The sequence below is a fragment of the Nelusetta ayraudi genome, unplaced genomic scaffold, assembly GCF_046127955.1.
Source record: "Nelusetta ayraudi isolate G7.1 ecotype Tasmania unplaced genomic scaffold, CSIRO-AGI_Nayr_v1 ptg000050l, whole genome shotgun sequence".
Classification (NCBI taxonomy): Eukaryota; Metazoa; Chordata; class Actinopteri; order Tetraodontiformes; family Monacanthidae; genus Nelusetta; species Nelusetta ayraudi.
The window spans coordinates 3114873-3137618 of record NW_027466100.1 but is presented as its reverse complement, the minus strand read 5'-3'; the positions used below and the strand labels follow the sequence as shown (position 1 = coordinate 3137618).

Sequence of the window (22746 nt, the reverse complement as noted above, 5' to 3'; positions counted from 1 at the left end):
AAAGCCCTTGGCTCAGTGGCACTACGGCAACTATCCAAATTAACTAAAAGGGAGCCGTTGAGTTTCTTGCTGGTGGTAGAAGCTGATAAACCTGAGCATCAGCAGCAGCTACACAACAAATTAAGAATCAGTCTTTAGGACCATCAGTATTCAGAGGGTCCAAACAGGTCGAGACAACTCCAGGATTATCTGAAGGCCATGAGGCGTAACCTCAGTGAAGCCACTGACAGAGAGAGGGATGTTAATGGCTGCCGGGTGTTGAAACTGATCCCCCAGACCCACTTAAGGAAGCGTCTGCTCTATAACCAGGCCGATCTGTTTGTGCACTGGATGGATGGATGGATGGATGGATGGATGAGTGCCATCAGAGAAACAGCCATGTCAGTTTATTCAGTCAATGTCTTCGCTCGTCCGTTGGCTTCACAAGTGTAAGACTTTACATCTGGGTTAGGGAACTCCATAGGTCGATCATTAACAGAGGCGTAAATTGGAGCAACTGGGTGAGGCTGAGCGTCGAGTCTCTAGTTGGATCTTTAGCCAGCTTGGCAAAAACACCATCAATAATCAATCATAATCAATACAGTCCCTTCACAGGCACAACATTTAGAATTCAAGTCAGCCATCGAGTGAATGGATTCTCAAATCAGCCAATAAAATCCTGTGTCGGGTGTGAATGTGCACCAACTGTCCTGGTGAGTCTCTGTCCACGTTGACAGACGGACACAATGCCATTGTAGAGCCCATCACGACCCATAAGTAATATATATAAAAAAAAAAAAAATAAAAAAAAAAAGAGGCACAGATGAAAGCAGAACGTGAGCAGGGGTTGAAACCCTGCTGGTGCCCCCCCAAGCCTCCCACCCCACCCCATTCATCCCGTAATTAGGAAAGGCTTCATATTCAAAAACATAAATCATTTGATGTGCCCACTTCACTGGCTCTAAAGACAAACACCTGACTATCTTTTCACACAGACAGAAAAAACCTATACGATGCCCCCTGAAGTGAGCGTGTGTTGGGTTGGGTGGGTGGGTGGCGGGGGTCGCAGGGAGGTGCAACAATGCGGCGGATCGTCCGTCCACCCTGCTGCTGATTTGCAGAGGGATCGTTTTACCCAGCAACACAGCACCGAAGCCGGACTGCCGGGACCACAGAGACCCGCCGTGCCCGCGTTGACCAGAGACCATTAGACCGACCGCGAACGCGCCAAACAGCGTGATAGGCGGGTCGCCCAGCGAGTGTGGCACTACTGACAGGGGGGACACAATGCACATATCTACACGACACGCGCACGCACGCACGCGCACGCACACACACACACACAACACACACTCGGGGCGCACCTTTGACTTGGGTCTCATAATCCGCAATGATCTCCTTGTCTTTCTTGAATTTGGTGGATGACATGGTTCCTCGCGCGCCTTCCTTCCACTCGAGGACTTTCTCGTGCTTCCTTCCTTTTGGGTGATGATCTCGCCGTGCAAGCGCCCTGCAGCGCCCTGCAGCCTGCTCCCCTTATTCTTCCTTCCTCCCCCTAGTAGCCGTGCATCGGGGGGTAAAGAAGAAGAAAACTGCACGCCGACACTTCAGATCACCGCTAATTCCTGGAGGTCTGTGCGGAAATGACAGCAGAGTTGCATTATCTCCCCAGTCTTGGGTGTAGTGGAGTCCTCCTCAGTCTCTCTGCTGCTGCTGCTGCTGCTGCTGCTGCTGCTGCCTGGCACCGCAAGTCACAGCACAACAAAAGGCGCAGCGAGCACAGCGAGCTATGGTTTGATTTTTTTTTCCCGGTGGTGGAGTCCGTCAAGAAAGAAATGCCATTAAATGAGCAGATGAGTTTATTTTGCATGGGGGGAGGTGGTGGAGAAGGAAGAGGAGGAGGAGCGGTGAAGACTCCCACCATTCATAATCTGACAGACGGCGCTGCAGCTGAAGAATCGGGAATTTAAAAGGTAGTCACGTGAACCTGCTCGTATTTGTCAAACGGCCCCGCCCCCGGAGACTACCGTCAGCGCGCGCGCGCGCACGCACAGTCACACACGCACGCGTTTAGGAAGAACTTCCTTCTGAAATAAAAAAAGAAAGGGGGAAAAAAAGACCTGTGCATCTATTTGCATTCATATGCTTCCATTTTTCGGGTTCGCCACACACCACCCGGCCAAATCCCGAGTTTAAAGGAACAACGTACTGGGTCATTTTACCGCTAGATGTCGTAGTTTTGCGTTGGATGGGCATCACAACAAACTAGCATTCTGCATAGAGCAGGGAGCAATATAACGGGGGCCATCAACACCACAGCCTCTGATAAGTTGATGTAACATCATGAATCATCATTGTTTTACAAATATCTCCTGTTAAAGAGCCGGTATTTCAGTTACTAGCGTATATTGATCAGAAAACACATTGCAACAACTGAATAGTTCTTTGTTTTGTTTTCATTTGACTTGACATGTCAAGTGTTAAATCTGTGACTGTGACCATGATGTCACATTAACGATACTAAATAAATTACAATCCAACTGGTGGGGCCGATGACACTTTATGTAATAGTGCAGTGTCACAGTGTCTTGTTCTCAGAAAATGTTACTTGGGAAAGGCCACTTTAATATTGATCTTTGTTTTCTGAGATCCACTCTTATCTCCAATGTTCCAGCTGGAAAAAACAAGCTAACAGTGCCATTGCACTAAGAGACCCATCAAATAGTATAACCCTGCACCCTGTGGGTGCTTACTGGATGCATGTTTTCATTCCATTCTTACAAATTGATGAAGGAGTGTGTGTGTGTGAGAAAGAAACACACGGGCCCGTGTTCAGTACTGGGAATGGTGACAGTTGATTACTGCGGATGGCCAGTAAAGGTTTCCAAAACATTAGCCCGACATGAATAATGACCAATGCATTTTCTCCACAAAGATAATGAAGTCACAGCTTGGGACAATGCACCTCAGCTTTGCCAACCAGACCAGCATGGCCCCGTTACCATTACCTTGCCTGAGAAGTAGAAACGCTGAGCGGAATGTGTTCAACCCTTAACACGCAACCCCTGCTGCAGTTGTGAGCAGTGTTGAGAAAAGATGAGTGTGAAAAATGACAGACTATCCTCCGTGGAGTCGCTTCTGATGAGCCCAGCGGAGCCTCACACTGGGATTTCTCTCCCCGGTCTTGAGAGGGGATTATTCTTCAGATCTTTTACCCAGCAGGGTATTATTTGTAAGAATAAATGTGACATTTTAGCAACGAGCAACCCTCCTGTGAAAATACAGAATATTGAGAGGGCGTAGTAACGGGAATATAATTTGGTAAATGCTTAGCATTTACCAGTTTTAACAGAACATCTGTTTAAGGGTTTAAGCTGCTGAATGTTTGGCAGCAAAGGATGTTTAGTAAAGGACGGTCGCTCAATTCCTGGCATGCTTCATGTAGGTAATCTGGATTAAATATTGTAATGGCTGTATGTGAGAAGAAGTGTATCTGTCAACAGCCTGAAGAAGAAAATGTCATAGTACTTTATATAAGTTATCCTTATACTTAAATGTTTATTTTATTATCACTTTACATTCTAAAATATATATATATGAATAAATAAATAAAATAAAAACAGTGTCTCCAGTGTATGTAACTGTCAGGAGACATTGCACGAGGGATAGTTTAATTCTTCACATTCTGAGGTTCAAACAATGATCCTTGATGGAAAACATTTATCTACATTTCTCAAACATTCTCACCTTGAGTTCATCTTGTGTGCCTGTGAATGAGAGATGAAACGGTTCCATTCATCAAATGCTCTTTTTTTTTTTTTTTAATCATTTTTCCCCCCCGTTGCTGATTTGTTAGAGTTACGGCTCACCTCACAAATAAAAGTTGTATTATAGCGCCCTCTGTTGATTGTTAAATGTTTTTCTCTTGGTCTGCTGGTGGGACGCGGGTTCGACCGCGGCCTTCAGTGGTCTCCCATTAAGAAAGTCTATATACTATATCTGACTTGTTCTAACTATCATTAGTTCTGAACTAAACTCTAGAGCTGATCCCGTTGTCATTGTTCTTAGCCTAATTAATTCTTTTTTTGTACAGTTTGGATTTACAGAAGCTTAAGTTTAATGTCTGTGTTGTGACCAAGCCAGTCGTTCTGGCAAAATTCCACAATTAAAAAACATTGATTAATGAAGAGCCAATTTGCTGATTACATCCAGCAGAAAATTTGTGCTGATTCCAGTTGTAAAAAGGTCGCGTTGCAGTCTGCAGCATTTAAATGAATTAATATACATTTCCTGGTCACTGTTTTGTTGTAATCTTCTTTTGTTTTAGCCCTGCTGCTAATTTGTAAGAGACAAAATGAAATACAAATCACAATGTTCCTCTGACTAATGTCACGTTCAATGCTGGATTTCAAAATAAATTGTTGCTGTATGTATACCATTGCATATGTACTGTACAATTGTATACTACGCACTTACACAAATATATTCATCACCGCTATAAGCTTTTTATAAGCAAACATTACACACTTTACACTATATTTTACACACCATTTAAGATAAGGTCAATTTCCTGTCAAGGTTAAATTGCATTTTCGGTGCATTCAGAAATTTTATTCCACAGCACAATGTCCCTCACCTTTTGTTTGCGGTATAAACACAATTTACCGTTGTTGCTGTAAAAATCAGTTCAATAACTTTGATTCCCACGGTGGATATGTCCACTGAAACTTTATTAATACAAACAAAAGGCAATGCGGCGCCTACGAAGTAGATCCAGTTGAATTGAATGTGTGCGATGAAATTCCTTTTACCCCCCCGACAGGTTTCTGAACAGTAATAAAAACAAAATGAGCAGGAAAACGTCCCCTTTGTATGCTTTGCATGTCTGCTTGTAAAAGAACATAAATATGTATATATATGCTCAAACCGTTTGGCTGAGCAGGCTGAAGGACATGAATGGGATTATTAATGTCAATCAGGGCCTCCCTCTCCGCCCTCCCTCTCCTCGGGCTGAGCGCTCGGCGCTCCCCGTGACTCATAGACGTCCTCCGCAGTTTGGCCGAACACGCCGGTCGTCCGCTTGAGGAGGTACACTCCGGCATGTAAACCCCCGACGTTGACCCAAACGACGTGCTGCTTCCTCCACAGCCCCCCCATCCTGGAGACGGCCTGAAAGAGGACATAAATCCTGTGAGGCCTGATGCTAACACACGACACGTTGGTTGAAGGGGAAAGACCCCCGCTTGTACAAATACAGCTGCTGGGAAGCTTTTCCAGGGGGGGGGGGGGGGGGTACCCGTGCGAATACTACCAGCATCATTCAAACAGTGCGCAGGTTATTTACACATTACTCCAGGCTGAAAGTGATTCATCCCCCAAGTGCTTTGTAGTGCACATACCGTACAAAGTTGTTGAAATGTGATGGAGGGCGACTAAAAAAAGAACAAACCTTAACAAACCTGAAAACGGTCCGGCAGCATAAAACGAAACTAATCTTTTACCAGCAAAATGCATTTATTCATTAGAACATGCTTTGGTATTAAAAACAAAAAAAAACAAAGCCAACTTGCTTTGCAGTTAGATTTTGAAGTTCAATTCTGAAATGAAAAAAGGTGATGCACTGAAGCCACTTTAGAATGACATGAATTTAGAATGGCTAGTCGTGTTTGATTTAAAGTATTGTCTATTGTCTACACTATTGTCGGTATATCTATATTGTCTTGTGGTTCATATCCAAATGTTATGCTTTTATTGTTCATGTTTGTAAACTTTGTTAACTGGACATTATGGGATGCATTAGGGCCACAAGAAGAGAAAAAATTAAGATACTTTTGTTTTTCAAGTTTCCAATTCGAGATTTAAGCCTAAATTTTGAGAATAAAGTTGACTAAAAAAGACGAATGCTTTTAATGTCAACGCAAAGTAAGTCAAAATGTTAAAAGGTAAAAGTCGAAAGGCTCTGCGTGCCATCCATCCAGTGTACTCCCCAATTTCCATTTTATTTTCCATATTCAACTTAATACTAAATTTCTACTTCATTCACTAAACTTTGTCTTTTTTAACGTCGACTTTATCATGAAATGTCGACTTTATTCACGAAATTTCCTCTTTTTTACGTCGACTTTATTCATTTATTTTTTACCTCGACTTTCATCGTGGAGGTTTCTGTGAAATAGAGCGAAGTCAATCAGCACAAACTCAAGTCTTGAGAGATTTATTTCTCAGACTCTGTGTGTCCAGCAGGGAGGAGGAACTCCCTTTTATGGAAAAACTGCTATCGGCACAAGCAGCAGTGGAAAGTGGACGACTTTTGGGGGAGTAAGTTGGTGAGTTTCTGTTATGAGGCACAAGAACGTAGCAAGTTTCTATCAAAAAATAGAGAAGCAAGATTTTTCGAGAAATGAAAATCTCCTTCCAGCAATAATATTTTCTCTTATTGTGTAAGAGGCCCTAATCCTCTTACACACATGCAGAATCATGACCAAAAAAGTTGAAAAAACCAAAAAAAACCCAAAAAAAACAAGAAGATTTCTCTCCATGCGTTGTAAAGTGCAGTCAATCCAATGGAGGTGAACGTTTTATTTTTAGAGCGGCTTCCAAGGCAACGGGTGTTACACTTAAAAACACAGTGACTGACTTCAGCTTTAACCCCATGAGCCTTGATCACGTGCAAGTTATGCCAGGGAACAAGGAACATTTCTTCTTACGAAAGGGTGGCGACACAAATGAGCAAGATTGTTGTTGGTTGTGTGAGCTGTCCTATTGCACTGGAAACGCACATGCATGCATGCAGGCACGCACGCACACACCTCAAAGTAGAAGACTGAGCATGTGCAGATGCAGCACTGTTTTTCCACCCCAGCGCGAGTGAATGCAGCTCCTGCGTACGCGGCTATTATTGCCTTTACTGTGCCAGGAGCCAAGAGCCGCTCTCCATTCATCGCTAATTAGAAGCCAAATTCATTTGGAGCGCTGACAAAGATTAAAAAGGCAGCATGTCACCCAACCTGACTGGAGGATTAAAGGGATGCTCCTTTCAAACGGCGCCACGCCTGGTCACCTGTCCGACACCTGGCTACCTTCTGGAGCTGTTCCCAGCACACATTCTGCTCTTTAAAGAGCTTTCATAAGCTATCAGTGGTGTCTGAAACTGCAGGATTGTGGTGTGTTTTTATCACTTGCCTTTGACACAGCATTATCTTGCTTTGGCCACTTTGTGAGGATTCCAGTTCGATCTTTAGGTCACACTGGTCAGCGACAAGATTTACAGTGTGCTTTGGTGGCTCTATGTATTTTTGGTGTTACTTTTCGGCATTACCGGGGGGGTCCCAGAAGAAGAAAGACTCTGTGACTACTGTCACATTGATGTTGAGAATGAGTTCCACTTTGTGTTTTACTGCCATGAGTTTGCGTTAGGAGGTGTTTAAAACTGCTGATTTGATGTGGCTGAATGATGCAGACAGACTTAATTATTGTAGATATTTAAATATTTAGAGAAAATCTGGAATAAGAGAACAAAAAGTACATTTAGGTGAGACATTAAGTCTGTTGTGCTTTTATTTTATTCACTCCTTTATTTATGTGTTAACCTACGGGGAATTGTGGCGTCATCTAAGAAGGAAGTGAGTGCTACAATTATGTGGTGTGTTTTTGTGGTGTGTGGTGTTATGTGTGAATGTTGGTTTTTGTGGTGTTTAATAATCCCGAAAGGGGGTGGGTCCTATTTGGACATGACACAATAATAAAAGTCATTACTTCATCCATTCCATGCGGAAGTTCCCCAGAATCAACTTTTATGAGTTTCTCTGTTAAGCCACCTGCTTGACAGCAGGATGAATATTTTGATCAAGGAAACAGCAGTTTGTGAGAATCGCTATCTGGGGAGATAACAGGCAGTCAAGGACATGCACTGGGATTTCATTTGAATTTCAGGCGGCGGCGTATTTCTTCTCTGGAAATGACAACGACTACTTGCAAACTCCAACTCGTCCTGTTGACGCGGGCGTGACGCTCACCTTTGAAAAGCATTTCTTGTCCTGCGTCAGCAGCACTGCCTTGCCCGAGCCCGGCCTGCACACGCGGGCCATCTCTCGCAAGCACGAGGGATACAGGTCCCAGTTCCTCTTCTTCGATCCCATTCTGAAGGGCAGAAGTCAAATGTGTTATGTAATGTGAGGCTGAAGCAGACTCGTCAGTGTCTAGACATCATCATCATCATCATCATCACCTCTTTCCAAAGGGCATGTCGGTGACAATGATGTCAACCGAGCCGCTCCTGATGGGTAAACTGCACAGGTCCCAGCGCACCGTGTCAATCGGCAGTCCTGATCTGTTGTTTCAAAAGACATTTTTGAGCATTTGCTAGTTTGGCTTCTTTAGGTGAGTCACTGCAACCCAACACGCTCGGGCGTCCCTGCAAGAGGTTCTCGCACCCACCTGCCCTTGTCCGCCCACCGTTTCTGAATGTGGCAGATGTTGTTCCGCGTGCGGTTGACCGCCATGTCGTTGTTGTCACCGGCCACATAGAAAGATTGGCCGAATTCAATGGCCCCCTGAAGAAGAAAAAAAGTCTGAAGTTAAACTCTGACAAAGTGCACGTCCTCAAAATATTTGCGGTCCGACACGAGCTGCTGGTTTGAAACAAAGGTTGGCGGTGAAAATGTATTAGTGCCACCAGCGGCTCAAGCCAAACAGGAAAAAAAGATAAAAGCGATGAGGGAATTTGATAGAGTTCACTGGAAGGCTTCAGTGGCGTCACCACACTGCGCTAATAGTGTAGATACAGAGGCTGCAACTCACCTCCAGCGGGATAGCGCCAGTCCCACACATGGGATCAAGAATGATATCGGACGGCTGCGGTTTACACAACCTATTAAAACAGGAGAGTCAATTTAATATCACACCAACATTAGGCACCTACGTCGCAATGCTTTTATTTTCTTAGTGTTGTGAAAAAAATGTAAATAAACTGCACCATTCGAGGAGAACAAACGCACAACGATTATTTCGTTTATATTTTTATTGTTTTGCGAGTCGTTACCTGATGACTCACAGCGGTCCAGATCCATCATGTGAAAGTGTTAATAGCTCCTAACCGTCAAAGACAATTGCCTCTCGTGTACACGCTGTACTGAACGCTTGAATGATGCATGAAGTGGCTGAGGTGGAGCTGAGCGACGCTGCCAAGCGATGCTATTATCATTAAAAGCCAGCACATCTGAATGGATCTTGCTTATTGTGACAAGTGTTTCTGTAAGTGAGGTGATGTCACATGCAGTATTAATACACTCTCTAGAGTCATTTCATTAGATTTACGGTATATGCGCCTCACAATTATTGCTATCTAAGCTCATTCGTTGGAGCACTGATTAGAACATTTCAATTCTATTTTAAGACGATGTGGTAGTACCAACATCCAAGCAGCTGGTTCAAGCTTAAAACATGTGCATTATGAATAAAATCAAAGTAATAAGCCAGTTTATTAACTATTAATATGATCGTATTACTTGGCTGAGGAAAACTGTACCAGGAAAAGGTTCCGAGATTCGCGTTTATGATTCGTTGAATGTCAAAATAAATGTCGAGGCCGCGGCGAGTCGGTGAGCAGAACTGGAGTGAAATGGTTCAAAATCAGAGCAACACAGTCAAGCACTAACCTGAGCATGCCGTAACACAGGGTGGAGCGCAGCGTGGTGGGTCCAAAGTGACTAATATTTCTTCTGTGAAGACTCTCCTCAGTGAGAGCGATGCCGACCACCATCTCTTCATTGTGTATGTTCAGCAGCACCTGGAGGAACCACACAGCAAGAGATTAGCTTCCTTATTTTTCAGTAGTTTCACAGTCAGTAGTCATTACTTTGACTGGCTGCTTATTAAATGAAGTTTGTTTTGTTTTTTTTGTCAGGCATCAATTATATAATATAATGACTTGAATGTCTCGGGCTTCTGCACAAAAACAGGTTCCAGTGATTCCACAAACACCGATCGAGATCATGTTTACAGCCTACCTCCGCGGAAAATGTGACTGCATTGTTGTTTGGCCTGAAGCTAAATATTAGACTAAGTGCTGCTTGGTTACCTCAACAAAACCCCTGAGGTTCCGAGTTACTGTTTAAAAAGCATTCCTCTTCGTCAGGCCCCTCCAAACAAGAATGCCCACCTCCACGTCAAACTTCGTCATGTCGGCCTTCCACTGGAAGAATTCTTGCACGGCGCCGCCAAAGTCTCTGGCCGCCTCGTTCGAGGAGAAGCTGTGCTTGTCACCCGCCCTGCTGCACGTCACTCGAAACTTGGTGAGATTGGCCACAGGTGGCGAATCAGCCGGGGCCTCCTGGCTGGAATCGGCGTCGGGCAAGTTGTCAGCCGTCGTCGTCTGGGTTTCAACCACCGGCGTCGTCTGGTTCTCCTCGCCGCCGTCCGCGGCAGCCTCGGTGCTGCGCTTGGCGTTGGCTCCGTTCCCTCCCTTCCTGAAGCCTTTCTTCTTCCTCAGGGTGCGATTCTGCTTCCAAACCTCCAGCGGGTTGGTCCAGGGAAGGTTAGAGGCGAGCTGCTGCAGCTCCTTCAATGCCTCCTCCTGCACAAAGCAGTTATTGCCAACTAGACCATCACGCCCGACAGCAACAACAAATACACATATATTTTTTTGCATCTTACCTTGGATTCTTTAAAGACGTACTGATTGAATTCCTCAACCACAACAAACAGGTTGTCTACAGACCTCAGAAGATGGACCTGCAATAGTGAAAATAGTTTCAAGAAAAGAAAAGACAGGACGTTAATGTAAAGACTGGGGTCACTGACTCATTCCTGCATTGAACTCAATTAAAAGCAGTTCTGTGTAATAATGATCTCGAATGCTCTGCCGTCACAATGAGTGCATGAAAATCATTCAAGGTGTGCTGAACAAGTATGGGAACACTCTCGTGTTAAATTAAAATGTTCAATGTCTAATTAAAAGTGATCGAGAGAATTCCAGTGTGAGAACTTAAAATATGAATTGTGAGGCTTTTTTAAGCAATTTTAAAGCATTCAGCTTTTGTAACGATTGCCACATATTGCACACTTGATATTCATTCTCTAAAATCCATTCAAGGATTTGAATGGATTGCTTAGATGGCTTAGATGGCTTAGACATTATGGGATGTCTAAGCCATCCCATAATGTGTTCAGCAAATCCTGACTGATTTTCCTGCACTAGTAATGTTCTAAGAGCATTCCACTAGACTATTTCATGGAGGTGGTTAATAGTGGAGTTCAATGCAGAAAATAGTCGGTGACCTCCAAACCTTTGAGCAGTAGTGTACATTATTATCACATGAACACTGTACTGTGCAAAATAGTATGGAAGAATGAGGCCAGCTCGGACATCACTGTAATACCTGGAACAGTTTGTCAGTTGTGATCGGGAAATAGATTCGACCCCGGTCTTTGCTGATCCGCGCATCTACACCGATCTTCTCCTTCACCTCCTCTGCAGCAGTGGGTTCAAATCCTGTGGGCACCGTGGCGCCAATGACGACGGTGAAAACCTCCCCAGTGTCGGGCTCGTTTTCACTGGAGGCAATGTTGGAGGGTCCCACAGTGTCGGGGCCAGCTTCAGGAGTGACATCCTCCTGGGAGGACATTCTGCTGATGCGGCAGATGCTGAGGTGTCACAGAGGAGGACTTTCAATGACACCTAAAAAAAAATAAAAAATAAAAAATAAGAAGACACAAGAATATTTGTCAATACTGCGTGATCTGCCATTTCTAGTCTAGCACGACGTTAAAATGTTCATTAGAAATGAAGCAAGGAAGCAACGTTACTGCATTTAACTTTAGCCCGCTAACGTTAGCTTAAACGAGACAGAAAGTTGTGAGGTAGAAAAATAAGGAAGCGTCAGACGCACTTTTATATTTAACAATGCCACATTATAGAGTGTGTTCCTGAAATGAGCCAATCATTTGAATTTCAGGAGAATATTGCTACATTTGGGTGAGGGTGAGTGAATATTGCGAACTCAAGTCGGACCAACCTGTCAAACACGAGGTAAGACGCCGTTTCCGCTTAGATGCGTCACTTCCGGTACAAAACTTTCACAACAAAAGCGAGCCTTCGTAAAACGCCCTGAAAAGGAATTTTCAAGCTAAAAGGAGACATGTGCAGTGAGAGAGCACGACAATGATATTTGAAATACCGGTCAATTGTTGCGCCATCATATCAAATCAATCGTGCACGTTTTTGCCATCACTGAACATGACATTCATCAGAGGAACATTGTGATTTGTGTTTCGTTTTGTCTGTTACAAATTAGCAGCAGGAGTAAAACAAAAAAAGATTACAAAACAGAAAAGAGACATCGAATATAAATTTATTGTAATCCTGTAATCTTGCCTTCTTCTTTCTATGATGGAATCAGTCCAAAAGTTTTGCTGGGTGTGATCAACAAGGTCTTAAATCTTAATTAGAATTCTTGGGTTTTTATCAGTGCGATGAACTGGCGACTTGTCCAGGGTGTCCCCTGCCTTCGCCCTATGACAGCTGGGATAGGCTCCAGCAGACCCCCGTGACCCTGAGCTCGGGACTAAGCGGGAATGGAAAATGAATGGAATGAATGAATGGGTTTTTATTAGTGTGACTTGTTTTAAATGGAAGACCATTGAGGGCCACTATGGAACCTAGGTTGCACTAGCAGAACAACAGAAGTAAACTTAAACTGGGAGACACAGGTCTTGCTCACAGGGGGTCGCCATCTTGCACTGCCAAGATGGCGAGGTGTAAGGCTGTTCACATTGTCCTCAATTAAATCAAATGCCAAGAACAAATAGTTATTTTCTGTCACTGAAATACAGTGGAATGTTTTGTGCATATTGGGCATAAATACTGCTCTGAGATGTATATCCAACATTTACGATTCACCTTTGGCTCTATTTCCCACCATCGCTCACGGTTACAATTGCTACGCCTGGCAAGCTTTCATTTACACTTCATTTCCACTGCAACCTGGATTTATCACTTTGGTGAAAGATATTCCAAGGGAAATCATATCCACTTTCTGGAGTAATGGTCTGGCAATTCAACGATGGAACAATGGTCTGGAACTGTTGCATTTGGAATTATTGTACTTTACTGTGTACTTTTTCATTTTAATTGTTTGTTCCCAGTGGATTTGCACCCTTAATTTTGTTGTTCTGAAAAGTACAATGACAATAAAGGCTTTCAATTCAAATCAAATCAGTTTTAATTGAATTCGATTTTTTTATTTTATTATTATTATTATTATTATTCAATTCAATTCAAATGTCAGAGAGAACTAGACAGAATGAACTGCAATATGCATTTAAGGGGCGGAGAAGAAGTGAGCAAAGATGCTAGGCTCATCCAAGCCTGTTAGCGTCGGCAGTGTGTGTGTGTGTGTGTGTGTGTGTGTGTGTGTGTGTGTGTGTGTGTGTGTGTGTGTGTGTGTCATGGGGGCTGGGGGTATGTAATAATGGCGTTTTTTGTGTGACTGACTTTGTGTTTTCACGAGTAAGCAAACAAATGGTTGAAACAGGCGTATTTTACAGGAACCTTGTGATCATAATGCGCTCTCGACCTGCTTTTTGATGTGTTTTGATGTGAACTAGTCATCGGTGCGTCTACAACCTGATCACCAGATGACACAATTTTACCCACTCCACCTTTCAACGTAACAATAACAATGACTCTGTTTTTTTTGTTGTTTTTTTTGGCAAGTGTCAAAACCCGCATTTCACTTAAGAGGACTTGGAGACTCGGAGACAGATGATGATGCAGTGCACAGCTGGAAGAGAGCATGACAGCGCGCCGTGGTGACTGCGTGCGTGCGCGTACTCATGTGTGTGAGTCACAGACAGTGACAGAGTTGAATTGCGTCGTTCAGAACTTTCCTCCGATAAGGTTTATGCCCGTACAGGAAGCATCAGGAGGGTGTTCGATACGTTATAAATTGCAAAATGAGGAGGAAGTGACGATGGTGACAACTTCGGGAAAACATGCGTTGCTTGTGTTGGTGCTGGGTGGAAACTTCCTCGTGGGGCCAGGTCGTCGCTCCAAGTCAGTGTGCAAACTGGCAGCCTCGGTACACCACGGTTGTCCAATTAGGTCACTCTGTGAGCGGCGTGCTCGCTATTGTGACGGGCGTCTGCGATGACGTCACCGCCGAGGAGCTCCCTTAAAACGCCACGTGAGGCGCGAGGTGAGTGGATTCGGTGGAGAAGTAAACACACGCGAGCACACACACGGCCTCTCGCTCGCTCGCGCGCTCTCTCTCTCTCGCACATACACACACATACTCGCACACTCTTTACCCGCAGAAGATGATCTGGACGGTCTTCCTCTGCGTCCAAGCTGTCTTGCTCTACGTTCTTCTTGCACGGAGATCAAGGTGAGTGACTTCACAGCTTCATTTACTTCATTTACTTTATTTTACAATGACAACACAAACAAAAAAAGGTTTTATTTACAACGTACTTTTCACTACTGTGCGTTGCTGTTGTCGTGTCTCAACTCTCACTTTTAGCATCCCTCACTAACTCAGATTTTTTTTTTTTTTTTTTTTTTTTTTTTTTTTTTTAATCACAATGGGAAGACGGTGTTTGTCTATGCAAGTTGTTTTTTTTTTCTTCTGACAAGTCGGTTGTTAAGTAAGGAATGTTGTTCTCCTGCATGTGTGGTGAACTCAGTGTATTCCCATGAGGACATTTGGAAACAATATTTCCATTTCCATTTACTTTATTTAATATATGCTTGTGAGGGGGAAAAAAAGGATATGATTTTTGTCCACCAATAACCATGTTGCACTGTTGTTTTAAATTAAAAGTGCATCACAAATGACATTATAAGAATTATTATTATTATTGTTATTATTATTATTATTATTATTATTATTATTATTATTATTATTATTATTATTATTATTATTTTCATGGCTCTAATGGCAAACATATCTCTTTCTTATTTTCCAATGAATGTCCAGATCCAAAGGTGAGCCTCCTCTTGACAAAGGGGTGATTCCGTGGTTGGGTCATGCGCTTGAATTTGGAAAAGACATTTCCAAGTTTTTGAATCGAATGAAGCAGAAACACGGCAACATTTTCACAGTAAGTGGGACGATATCTCAAATCTTGCCTGTTCAAGAAAACCTCGTCCACAATAATTGCTGCAAAATTTATGCTTGTGCAATAACTAGAACTCATTTTCAGTAGAGATCATCTATATTTTGCAAAAATGTTACAATTTTGTCCTACACTTGCAGATACAATCAAATGATTTGTGGTTGGTTGTGATATTAAATAGAGATGCTACAAGAGAGCGTAAAATTCTTATGTTACAAAAATGTCATTCTCAACACAGAGAATTAAATTTCTGTAATCCAGAAATTGTTATTGAGGTTTGTGACTTGGCTGTAAGATTTCCAAGATACAGAACTTAAAAAATAAGTTTGTACTTCTTCCTACTCCTTTTCGCTCATGTAATCTTAAATGCAGCTTCTATTTTGTTAGATTTTTTTGTCAACTGTTTTATTTTTTTATTTAGCTGGGTTTTTTTTTGTTATAATTTACTTGATCGAAATACAGTATTCAATTCAATTAAAAAAATCTGAGCATTTTTATATGTATGCAAAAAAAAAAGGTGCTCTACACGAACACAAGTACGCAAAACATTCCGTGCTATTTTGACGTCCGCCTCTGTGATGTTCAGGTGCGGGCCGCTGGCCGCTACGTGACGGTGCTGCTGGACCCGCACGCGTACGATGAGGTCATCAGCGACCCAGACTCCCTGGACTTCAACCGCTACGCTCAGGTCCTCATGCAGAGGATCTTCCACCTGCAGCTCCCCCATCACCGGGCGGCTAAAGTCAAAGAAGTGATGAAAAAGTAAAGTCCCTCTTGAGATCTTCCTCTCACAGAACACTTCTCGTTTATCCTCGTTTTCGTTTTCATGAGACCGCGCAGTGTTTGCCGTAATCCGCCCACTCAAACCTTGTGATGGTGACGGTTGTGGGTATTAGTTTGGAATTTAGTTTCTATTTTGGTAGGTTTATTTTCAGGCATTTCCCTTCTGTCATTTCCCAGCTGTGAGCGGTGTAGTTTGTTGTTGGGTAGAACGGAAAGTAGCAGGACGGCCATAGTGAGACGCAATACGTCCAAGAATTGAGGCTGATCTCCAAATTGACTGCGTTACTTAATAAATTGAAATGTTAAAATATGGCGACACACTGCCTCCGATGTTGCTTCAGACTTTGCAGCCTGTCGGTGTGTAAACCCTCATAAGGGAACTGAAGACTTGTTTTTTTTGTTTGTTTGTTTGTTTGTTTCCTCTCGTTGCTTCAGTTTGCGCACCTAACCATTTGTTCTGCGGCCGTGACCTTTTCTGCCTTCAGGCACTTCCTTGGAATGAACCTCGCCGCCCTGAACAGCACCGTGGGCAAACACCTGCGGGCCTCGCTGAAAGCCGAGATGCCTGGGAACCAGAAAGACTGGAAAGAGGAAGGACTGTTCAGCATCTCGTACAAAGTGCTCTTCAAGTAAGACGCTGCCCCCTAACCTTGATCCGCCCACGTCGACTTTGTGCGTCTGCGGAGAGAGGCATCCATTCATGTACGAAGTGCCTCGCGTAAACAGTTTAGACGGGCGTGATGACTGTCATTATCTGTTTGTAAACAACTCCGGAAATATGCGGCTGGGTGACCTCAGCATTAACGTAAATGCCGGCGGTCACCCGGAGGTGACTGTTTCCGGGAGGTGCGTCTTGATGATGGCTTTGAGGTATTGCATGCAATGTGAGTGCGGCTGGTGGTTTTGCAACGCATCGAGCTGAGTCCCACGCTGGAAAAAATTCCAGATTCAGAAGGGAGTTGTCGTCTTTGCTCTCAAACAGAGGGACGTTTTCCAACCGTAGGAAAGCGTCATCCATCACAGTGGTTTTCAAAGTGTGTGTGTGTGTGGGGGGGGGGGGGGGGCAGGGTTCGCTTGGGGGGCCGTAGAAAATATTGGAGAGAAAAGAAGAAAAAATGCGAATTCAGAAATAATATAATCAAATTACTTTTTAATAGTTTACTATAAAAAAAACATGTGATTAGATAACTATTCTTTATTATTATTATTATTGTTAAATATAATCTATAATATATCATATGATTGCAAGCCAGTCAAAACTTTATTCAAGCCATCATCTGTGTGAGACATGCTGTTTTGCACCATTTATCAGGCAGTTTTGCTCCTCAAGCTGGCCCGGCTAGTAAAAAATTGGACAGACTGTGGAAAACACTGTTGCAAAAAAAAACCTTAGAATTGGTCAGCTGAAGTATGAAAATGTCAGGGATTATCAAAACATATTTAGTTGTTCTTACTCTCAACAAATATAACAATGATTGAAAAGCAAATACAAGTAAGAAAAACATTCTAAAAGTTGAGGTTTCTTTACATATTTTGTAACATTGTCTGTTGGTTTTTACTAATGGGGATCCCGGGCCAGAAGCGAATGCTGTTTGGGTGGTCCGTGGCCTTTAAAAGTTTGGGAACCCCTGGTCTATCAAGTGTTCAGGCAGGTCACGCACTCTGTATGTGTCCTCTGTCTGCAGGGTTGGCTACCTGACGCTGTTCGGAGGAGAACCCAACAACAACGGCACGGATCCCTCCAAGGTCTACGAGGAGTACAAGAGGTTCGAAGGCCTGTTGACCAAGCTGGCCAGAGGAACCCTGAAGACAGGTAAAGGACCGAGGAGAACCTCTCTACGTCAAAGGCTGCGGCGGGAAAAACAAATCTCAGCCGTCGTGCAGTGATGGATGCCAGTTGTACATCAGCGGCCATTACAGCTTCTGACTCACGCCGTAGCGTTGTTACAGCAAACATCTGTCGCCCCGCGACTTGATCTTACTCGCGGTGCACGGTGACGTCACCGCAGAGGGGTTGCTCTTACTCAGGCGCTGACATAGTGTCTCCAGTGCTCTGTTGTTTTAAAGATCCAGTGGGAAAAATTTGGCCTGATTTAAGGGTTGTTTTTTTTATTGGTAACAGCGTAAAAACAGTCCATAAATGCATCAATAAAAGTGTATGCTCACAGTACAAGTACATACGTGTATGGATATGAGAACCGTTCAAAGGGTAGGAAACCCAAATGTTTCTTTTGTTTTAATATATTTATATACAGTATATGCATATATATATATATACATATATATATATATATATATATATATATATATATATATATATATATATATATACATATATATAAAACACTCGCATCCTCTAATAAACTAACAAAGAAGAAGGTTTACAAGGTTTTCGAGTTTGTTTGTGCAGGCCACCGTAGCTCACTGGCAAGCTTGGGTGAGTGAGGGTGAATGAGCGGTGCAATCTAAAATCTGACCACGGGATGACAGAGTTTTACACACTGTACCTTTAACGGACTCATTTTTGGTTTTCACCATCACGGTCGAGGAGATCCGACTTCATCCCCTCATCCTGTCCCCTGATGCAGCCAGATCTGCATGCAGGTCTTTAGATTATACTGATTAGCATTCGGTTAGAGGGTGGCTGTTCTGATCTTTTTTCCCCACCCATGCAACCCACACCATTTCTACTTTTGTTTACGCTACAGAGGAGAAGAGATCGGCCCAGAGCGCTCAGCAGAGACTGTGGGAGCTGTTGGAGTCGGCGGGCTTGGCCGAGGACTCGGGCTCGAGCCTCTGGCTCCACGCCTACAGGCAGATCCTCCAGGAGGAAGGCGCCGATGAGGAGACTCAGAGGAAAGCCGTGCTGATGCAACTGTGGGCGACGCAGGTGAGTCACAGGTCAGGGGGGAGAAAAAGGAGATGCAATTTTGTTTGTGAAAGGCAGGAGTTTCAGTTGGTGATCCACTCAAAAGATTATGCAAGTTAAGGAAACTTGATGCAGTGAGGCTTTGTGAGGTTGACGCAATGCATCCAGTCTTAGATAAGATTTCAAAGGCCTTAAAAAATATTGAACCAATGATGTGACAACAGGGCATCAGATTTACTGAAAAACTCAATCTGAGCGTCAGGCTATTAAAATATATTTATTATGAGTAGTAGCAGCAGCCGTAGTAGTAGTAGTTGTTGTTGTTGTAGTAGTAGTAGCAGTAGTATTTATTTGTTTTGGCTTGCTCTGGCTGGTTTGATGCTGAACGATGTGAGGTTGGTCCTCTAGAGTCTGACACAGCTCGGAATTCAATGTACAATATTGGGACAGGTTCACTGTGGACGATGAAGGTGGGATGGTAAGCAGTACTACTAGCTACCACTTGGGAGCACTGTCTGCCTCTGCAATCGCTGAGGCTGATACCTCAACAAACAAAAAAAGTATACTCTATTTATCGTTTTCATAGTTTTTGCAGATTGTAAGAGAACGTGTAAATATCTGTACCTTCACTCTATGGTGTGACGATATTCGAGTGTAACAGGCCCTAACAGGTTGAAGTGGTTTTGGCTGAACACAGACCTCAAACTAGTTTAAACGTCTTTCTCTCTCTCTCTCTCTCACACACACACACACACACACACACACACACACACACACACACACAGATGGACTCAGTATGAGTCATCCGGTCTCGCCTGCAGCTTTGTTGTGGCAATGGTGTTGTGTTACTCCAAAGGCTGCTTGCTCATTGATTTAGTTTTCTGTTGTTTTTTTTTTTTTTTGCACTTGTCGCAGCGGTTTATTTCCATTTGAACGCGAGTGTTATGTCGTAACTGCTTGCTGTTTCTTAATCACATTTTTAGTTTCCCTAAAAACTTTCCACAGAGATCAGGTGCCAAGCAAAGGCCTCCTTGGACAGTTTACTGTGAATTTAGCAGCAGCGTTGCTCTCTGCTTCCTCGAGAACGCGTCTTCCCCGGCCTTGTTGTGCTGTGAAAACAAAGCCCTGCCACTCGACACAGCGGCTTGGCAGAGCACTTGAGCTTTCCGATGGCTTTCCTTTTTAAGTAAACCATTACTGCCAGTGCAGTGCCAGTGCTGACGCTGTCCAGACCAAAGCCTCTCTCAAAACATCTCTGCGTGCGAACTTGTGATGTAACTTCAGTTGAAACATGCGCCGCTTAAATTAAAAAAAGAAAGGAAAAAAAAAAGAAGTATGTTTATATTCGTCATTGCCAAGCGGGTGTCTGGAACGGGCACCTATGTCAGCGGCCGAATGTGACGGCGAGAGGGACGGCGCGGCTGGTGTGCTCACGTCAGCCTTTTGTTTTGCAGGGTAACGTGGGTCCTGCTTCGTTTTGGCTGCTGGGCTTCTTGTTGACGCATCCCGAGGCTCTGGCAGCAGTGAAGACGGAGATGGAAGCCTTGGACACCTCTTCTTTCGACAGACCTGTCGTCACTCCGGTGTTTGGTAAGGCTCCGTCCAAGATTGTGTAAACCCAGAGACGTTCGCAGGTGAGGTGACAGGAGCTTCCTGCTAGAAGCGAGACGAGGGGAAAATGTTGATATTCCACTGGCTCATATTGCAAAATATAGAAAGAAATCTGAGAGGTGACATATGAAATGTATGCTAAACTATTGCAAACCCGTAACAATGTGCGAACGAGAAGCGGAAATCCAGAGCTTTGCATTAAGTTTGCCCACAAACTTCATAAAAACATGGATAAATAATGCAGAGGGGACGCTGCTGTTGTGCTGATGTCGACATTTCTCTCTGCCCTTCCCCAGATAGTGCCTTAGAAGAGACACTCAGACTCACGGCTGCTCCCTTCATCACCAGAGAAGTAGTAAAGGAAAAGACCATCCACATGGCCGACGGCCAAGAGTACCTGCTTAGGAAAGGAGACAGGCTGTGTCTGTTCCCCTTCAACAGCCCCCAAATGGACCCTGAGGTTTACCACGAGCCGCAGGTTTGTTGTGGCGTCCTGCTTGAGTGAATGCCTTTTGACTGCCTTTAACCTTTACACTTGTTCGAAAAGAAAAAAAAAAAACTTCCTGTGCTGCCAAACAAGGCGCAGCTGTAATTGTCGGCGCTATTAGCTGGGGACGGAACGCAACGTCTTTATTAGTGTGGCTGTTTACGTGAGGTGGAATCCACGCCTACGCCAGGCTAACCCTGTATTACCCTGCGAGAGGTCAAACCCAGAGCTGTGAGGCGCAGAGGGATTAGCCGGGGGGGGGGACGCAGCTCACTGGCGTGGGAAGGGCACTGCAGTGCGTCTGCTTTAAAAAAATAAAAATAAATAAAAGGCTGAAGAAATTTGACACATAAGAAAGACTTTTGCTGATTTTTCTTAACTAGCGGTGTGATTAGCTGCTAATCCAGAATGCTCTTTTATTTCCAGAAGTACCAGTACGATCGCTTCCTGAATGAAGACGGAACCGCAAAGAGAGACTTTTATAAAGGGGGTAAAAAGCTGAAATATTACACCATGCCGTGGGGAGCAGGAACCAACGGCTGCGTCGGAAGGCAGTTTGCTATCAGCACCATCAGACAGTGAGTTGAGTCGTGGCACAGATTTGCAGCCGGTCGCGGTCGCAACATGTTTCAGGAAGCTTTTCATTTCCGCTTGGCTGTTTTGGTTTTTGTGTCTCACCTGTTTCGACTCCCCCCCCCCCCCCCCCCTCACAGGTTTGTTTACATGATGATGACCCACTACGACTTGGAGCTGTGTGACCCCAACGCTCAGATGCCAGCGGTGGATGCCAGTCGTTACGGCTTTGGGATGCTGCAACCAGAAGGGGACCTGTTTGTGCGATACAAATATAAGAGCAGTCTTTAAAAACAAGTAAAAAAAATATATATATGTATTTAAGCACATTTCAACACATTGTTTATAAGGGCACGTTGCCTTTTGCACTTTTGTATTGTCTATTTATGGTCTATTTTTATATTGCTGTATATAAATATTTATATTTATCAATAAATCTAAATGTTGTATTAAATTCAACTTGGTTGGGTCACACTTTCAATTTAAGATACCTGAATCTAAAAAATACCTGTTCATGTCAACCACACACACACATCAGTGTGTGGCTGGGTATAATATAATATGAAAAAGTTTCAGTGATCTATGTATTGAGCATTCAGCTCTACATGTTTGTGAAGAGCAGCCATGGAGGAGAGACTGTCTGTACTGTAAACAGTGCAGACCTCACATCTGTCCCTCTGACACACGCCTGCTATTTGCAGAGTGAAGCTAAGTGGAAAGTTTAGATTCATACGCCGCTCCGAAAGCAAACGATCACCTGCCAGCTGGCCCAGACTGTATATAGGATGTGTGTAGCAGAGAACGCATCTCTATGTCCACTCTGGCCGTCCACATGCTTTCAAAAAGACTCATCTAAAGTGAGGCCACAGTATGTTTGCTCAGATCGCCGGAGTTAATGTATAACTTCTGACAGTGTTATCTAACCAGTCCAGTCATCCAGCGTGTGATTTGCTCAGCTCTTGCAGACTAATCCCAAATGTTACAAATTGGCCTCATGTGTCTCAAATTGCACACAAATTCACTTCTAACGATAATGTCTCTCTGCACGGTCTGTAAAAACCAAAGAAATGAGCAAAAGTGCCCCCGACCGCCCCCCCCCCCCCCACCCTCGCCCCCCCCAAACAAAAAAAAATGTTTCCAAGCTTCACTTTTTTCAGAATTGAAATGCTAAAAACAAACCAAAACAGCGTTCTGGAAAATAGCCATGTATGAAGTCAGAAAGGGAGGCGGACAGCTCAAGTTACTTGCAAATTAGTGACAACACATCCAGCCACGTGCTCATCCCCCCGCCTCTTGCTGCCTTGACACCCCCCACCACACACACCATCAC

The 22746-nt window shown here is 43.9% G+C and overlaps 4 protein-coding genes across 6 annotated transcripts in view; 2 read left to right on the top strand and 2 right to left on the bottom strand.

Moving 5' to 3' along the window:
• Positions 1–1910, bottom strand: part of srgap3 (SLIT-ROBO Rho GTPase activating protein 3) — a 64323-nt gene extending 62413 nt beyond the window's left edge. For both annotated transcript variants that reach the window (XM_076036957.1, XM_076036958.1), the window contains exon 1: positions 1344–1910. In XM_076036957.1, coding sequence (XP_075893072.1) covers positions 1344–1407 — 64 coding nt within the window. In that variant the 5' untranslated portion in view covers positions 1408–1910. The remainder of the gene's footprint in view (positions 1–1343) is intronic.
• Positions 1–22746, top strand: part of eps8l3a (EPS8 signaling adaptor L3a) — a 273109-nt gene that overhangs the window by 140604 nt on the left and 109759 nt on the right. The gene's annotated exons all lie outside the window — the stretch shown is intronic.
• On the bottom strand, positions 4691–12215 carry thumpd3 (THUMP domain containing 3). 2 transcript variants are annotated; one of them, XM_076036976.1, is made up of 10 exons: positions 11994–12215; positions 11358–11656; positions 10633–10710; positions 10139–10552; positions 9636–9766; positions 8779–8848; positions 8416–8531; positions 8207–8308; positions 7995–8118; positions 4691–5148 (listed from the first exon to the last, which is right to left on the bottom strand). In XM_076036976.1, exons 2-10 carry the CDS (start codon positions 11601–11603, stop codon positions 4951–4953), a joined length of 1479 nt encoding a protein of 492 aa, XP_075893091.1. In that variant the 5' UTR covers positions 11604–11656; positions 11994–12215; the 3' UTR covers positions 4691–4950. The 2 variants fall into 2 exon arrangements, with proteins under 2 accessions (XP_075893091.1, XP_075893092.1); XM_076036977.1 differs by lacking the exon at positions 11994–12215 and adding an exon at positions 11868–11987.
• LOC142895733 (prostacyclin synthase-like) lies at positions 14054–21870 on the top strand. Its single transcript, XM_076036979.1, has 10 exons — positions 14054–14363; positions 14955–15078; positions 15680–15855; positions 16362–16505; positions 17562–17689; positions 18585–18766; positions 20200–20335; positions 20653–20834; positions 21270–21421; positions 21557–21870. The coding sequence occupies exons 1-10, from the start codon at positions 14296–14298 to the stop codon at positions 21705–21707; spliced, it is 1443 nt and encodes a 480-aa protein (XP_075893094.1). The 5' UTR covers positions 14054–14295; the 3' UTR covers positions 21708–21870.